General features: G+C 37.5%; 1 protein-coding gene across 1 annotated transcript; it reads left to right on the forward strand.

The window, feature by feature from the left end:
• The first annotated feature begins 301 nt into the window (after positions 1–301).
• Positions 302–4,401, forward strand: LOC143601236 (uncharacterized). The gene is made up of 8 exons (XM_077078698.1): positions 302–691; positions 1,616–1,775; positions 1,864–1,925; positions 1,999–2,093; positions 2,168–2,281; positions 2,358–2,423; positions 2,517–2,614; positions 2,694–4,401. Exons 1-8 carry the CDS (start codon positions 364–366, stop codon positions 4,366–4,368), a joined length of 2,598 nt encoding a protein of 865 aa, XP_076934813.1. The 5' UTR covers positions 302–363; the 3' UTR covers positions 4,369–4,401.
• Positions 4,402–4,856: the final 455 nt, after the last annotated feature.

The raw sequence follows: 4,856 nt of genomic DNA on the forward strand, positions 1-4,856 counted from the left end.
ATGACTACATCTAGGTGCATTTGAAATATGAGAAATGAGTCAATTTCCTCCAACGAACAAATCGATAGTCACCTCTAAGGCGACGGAGGACGTTAAATCTTTGTTATCTTGAGATAAAAATTAAGTATGTGTTCAAGTCGTTGCAATGTCTTGTTATGCCATCCAGCGGCGTGTTAAAGTTGTCGTTTGAAAAAATAATAATAATAATATAAAATATCATGATGATGCAACAATTAAAATCACTTCTCACAATTACAATAGCCTCCTCATAGTATCGAAATCTAAATTGACATCAAAACGATTATTACGGGATCATCATCTTCATATTATTCATCCCCTTAAACCCTAACAAAATCACACTCAATGTCAAACCATCAACGTTACTCCAGCAAGAATCGACAACAGCAGCGATTCGTACCCAAATCATCCCAAACCCTAAATTCCAACCCAACACTCTCAGATTCTCTTCGAACGCACCAATCATCTGATCATGTTAATAATAATAGCAGTAGGTCCGTTGGTGGAGGGGGTAATTTCGTAAATTACTTGCCGCAGGATGAAGCCGTTGCGGCGGGTTTAGGTGCAGAAGATGGTGGTTTGGATCCGGTCGAGTCCCAGAGGGTTGTTGATTACTTGAATCGGGAGTCTTCTCGCTTGCTCAAGCTCAATACTAAAGATTTTTGGAAACAAGGTTTGTTTTTTATTATTATTTTTGTTATTAAATTATGGGTTTTGCTGGGTTTATTGAAATTATATCAATTGTGCATTTTTTTTTTTGATTTTTTATCTACTTTTTTTAACTTTAATTGATTGCTCTTGATTAAATCTCCAAGAATTGTAAACTTGATTGCTTCTTTGATGTAGTTGTATACTTGTATATGTTTCTTGTTAGAATTAAATTATGGGCTTTGTTAGGTTTATTGAAATTACGCCCTGCTTGCGGTGCGCACATATAATGTATATATGTGTGAACCCTTGGGTGGGCAAAAGTAAAATTGCACTAATTTTGACGTTATTTTACTAATCACGTGAAAATAACGTTAAAAGTGGCGGAAGGTTAATCAGGCATCATGTGGTGGCGTTGATAGCCGAAAGACAAGGGCACATGCACCAATCAGCCGGTGTCCCGATGATTAAGTGTTATGTGTCTTATGTCCAAGGCTTGATTCAAAACTACTATCGAGCCGGGGGTCTCACCGGAAGCAGCCTCTCTATCCCTATGGGATAGAGGTAAGGCTGTCTACATCTTACCCTCCTCAGACCCTACCATAGCATTGCTATTGGTGGGATATACTGAGTACGATGATGATGATGATGATGATGTTAGGTTTATTGAAATCATATCAGTTGTTTTTTTAACTTAGTTGTTATTGATTGATTTTGTTTGAATAATTTTGCAAGAATTTGATTCATTTTGTCAACAACACATATAATTGTCAAGTAATTGTGCACATGATTAGTTTTTTGATGTAGTTGTATATGTTGCTTATGTAATTAAATAGTTAGCATTTTTATTTATTGCATTTATAATAGGATCATCACTAATTTGGTGGAAACGTATTGTTACTTACAATTATTACTAGTTTGATGTTTTTCATTTTTGTTTTGATTTCAGTGGCTAGTGATACATCTCTTCATGCTTTTCTTGAAAGTTTCTTGAAGTATAGAAGTAGATGGTACGACTTTCCTTATCGTGGAGCCAAAGGAACAGTTGCAGGAGTGATTGTTGGCGAGCATGAGCTAAGCCGACGCGTGTTTATGATTCTCTATCGCATGTATGCATGCTTATTATTATTATTATTATCATAATCATATATTTGGTAGTATCATTTACTTCATGATTGGATAATGTTTACCATGTAGGTCTTCAAACCGGGATCCTGGTGCCAGGTCATATGACAGTCTAAGTGCAAAAGATCACACAGGTGATTATAAAAACTGTGAATTTATTTACAGGTTAATGTAAGATTACATCTTGTTTACTAGATATACATGTAGTCATTTTGCAGGAAAAGAAGTTGCTCGACTTGCCTAAGTTGCTAGATATATGTGCCATATATGGTCACGAGAATGAAGAGTTGACCCGATTAATTGTAAGTGGTTACAAACACGTGTTAGTCTTTCTACTATAAATGATCCTATATGTACTTATATTCTCATTTTTCAGGTTAATAACGCAATAAAGGCACAACCTTTGATCCATGGCAGTTTTACCCCTGCAATTTCTCATTTTCTAAACATAGTTCATACCATGGTTGACCGCTGCACCACATCTTTAGAGGTATTTTTCATTATTTTGTGATAAGCGTATTCATCATATTAAGTAGCTTAAAATTTTATCTGTTGGGTTGAATTAGGTTTTATATTCATCTTATGATGAACAAGATAACAGTTTCACTCGACTTCACACCGACTATCTTGAGGTGATTTGACTATTTTTAATTAGATAATAGAGTGTCATATTGTCATTAACTTATAATTAATGCTTGTATTTTCTACATTTTCTTTATTTGTAGATAATGGATTTTATAAACGATGCTATCGTATCAATGCATGCTTTAGTTACCGCTTACAATTATGCAGCTGTTTACTTTTCTTCTCCCGTTGAAACAAGGTAAACACCCTTTAAGCCAACAATCATACAAACACTTGTTTTTTATTTTATTTTGATTTTTATTAATATCTTGTTGCAGTTATGGAAGTGATGAATTGTTAAAAGTTCTTGCAAGACTGCATGATTCCTTGTTGCCATCATTGCAACAAGGATTTCTGATATTATTCAATGCAGAAAAGGATAAATTCGGAGAAATTGTCATTAGTCTGAAGATGTTAGCATCTAGAATAGTTAAACTCAGTTGGAGTCTACTAAACATTAGTTACTTAAGTGAAGAGGTGTTTCACGAAGGCGTTTATTTTCCAACATCTTCAAAAATATTCCCGGCCCAAGTTGAAGATCCCGTTATCCGTTCAGACATTTTGGTTCAGACGTTTCGGGAAATCAATGAAGAATCTTCAACCGTGTCATTGCTTAAAAGTGTTGAAAGAAGTTACCAATTAATGAGCCGGCTCGAGTTTTTAGGGAATCAAGGGTGGGTATTAATGGATGATGAACAGTTGCGGTTTCTTTCGGGGATCATAGTGGTTAATAATGGTTCAGATATGTTAAGTTTGCCACCGACTAAAGTGGCGGAAATGAATGAAGATAATGCGATAACCGAGTCAAAAATCAGTCAAGTTAAAGACTTGTTTCCCGATTATGGAAATGGCTTCATTTCCGCGTGTCTTGAAGTGTATAATGACAACCCAGAAGAAGTTATTCAGAGGATTCTAGAAGATACTCTTGATAAAGATCTTCGGTCTCTCGATACTTCTTTAGCGGTGGTGCCACCCAAAATCACCGCTCCTCCGGCGGGCAAAAAAGATAAAGGAAAAGGGAAGTTAGTTGAACCTGAATCGGAACCCAAAGCTGATTATACATTACCGAAAGTCAAAGCCGAGGGTCAATCGGCCACATCATCATCGTCCTCATCTTCGGTTGGAAGATTTGTAAGGAAATCATCAACAAATGTGCTGGATTCCGAAATTCTTAATTCGAATGATGAAAAGTCGAAATCTTTTGCTCTTAAATCGGTTCTTGAATATGAAGATGAGTATGATGATTCGTTTGATGATCTGGGTTTAAGTGTCGGTGATGATTCGGGTCTTGATGATTTGAGTGAGAAGGTGACTTCTATTGGGGTTTCGGCTTCAGATGCTTCTAGATGGGGGTCAAGACAAAAGCCTCAGTTTTTCGTGAAAGATGGGAAGAACTATAGTTATAAAGTGTCCGGTTCGGTGGCGGCTGCTAACTATAACGAGGCTTCGATAGTTAATCAAACACAGAAAGAGTTGATTCACGGGCTGGGGCGTGGTGGTAATTTCCCGTTAGGTGCAGCACTGAAGGTGGTGGAGGTTAATGATAGAAAATATGGTTGTGAGCCGAACAATGAGAAAAAGGACGTTAATGCCCCTATGAGGTCAAACAAAGGGCAGTATGATGAGCAAGGTGGACGTGGGAGAGGGAGAGGATGGGGCAGGGGTAATAGTGGAAAACATCAAAGTGTGACCGAGTCAAACGACGGGGAGGATAGCAACGGGTATGGTGGTGAGCGGGGTAGAGGCGGTAGAGGGAGAGGATGGGGTAGGGGTAATAATGGAAGAGAACAAAATGTGACTGAGTCAAATGAAGGGGAGGATAGTAACGGGTTTGTTGGTGAGCGGGGTAGAGGTGGGAGAGGAAGAGGCGGGTGGAGAGGTGGCGGGAGGAGTAATAATTACAGGAAAGATCAAGCTATGAAAAAACACTTTTCCGGGCTCGGTGGGGTTTGAGTGAATCGTAGTTTTTTTGGGAGATCTTGGTTGTCCGAACATGATCGAAGGGTCAAAACATGGTTTACTGATATACTGTGACTCAGTTGTTTGGAATGGTACCTCCATCCTCTTTTTTTTTTTATTCTCCAATTTTATAATTTTGGATTCAAAAGTTACAACATATGATACAGAGTTTTAGAATGTTTTATGTACAATGTTCACATTCTCAAAAGTTTTATAATGTTGGATTCAAAAGTTGCAGACTTGTGAGTAATAGCTTTATATATTGATCTAGTGTGGCACTGGCCGGTAGATTAAATCTAGATTTTGAAATGAGTGGCTTACAATTGAAACATGTGATTACACTATAAAAGTTGTATGCTTGATAAAGTAGTTGAAGGTGTTAAAAGTAAAAAAATTGATTTCAGCTATATGAGCTGACACATTTTGTTGTAAGGTGGAAAGGGGCATCCTCCTGTTGCGGCAGGTATCCTGGGAAGTGGAAA

This window comes from Bidens hawaiensis, unplaced genomic scaffold, assembly GCF_021521415.1.
Source record: "Bidens hawaiensis isolate Kalapana, Puna unplaced genomic scaffold, B.hawaiensis_p1.1 tig00055949_1, whole genome shotgun sequence".
NCBI classification, from domain to species: domain Eukaryota; kingdom Viridiplantae; phylum Streptophyta; class Magnoliopsida; order Asterales; family Asteraceae; genus Bidens; species Bidens hawaiensis.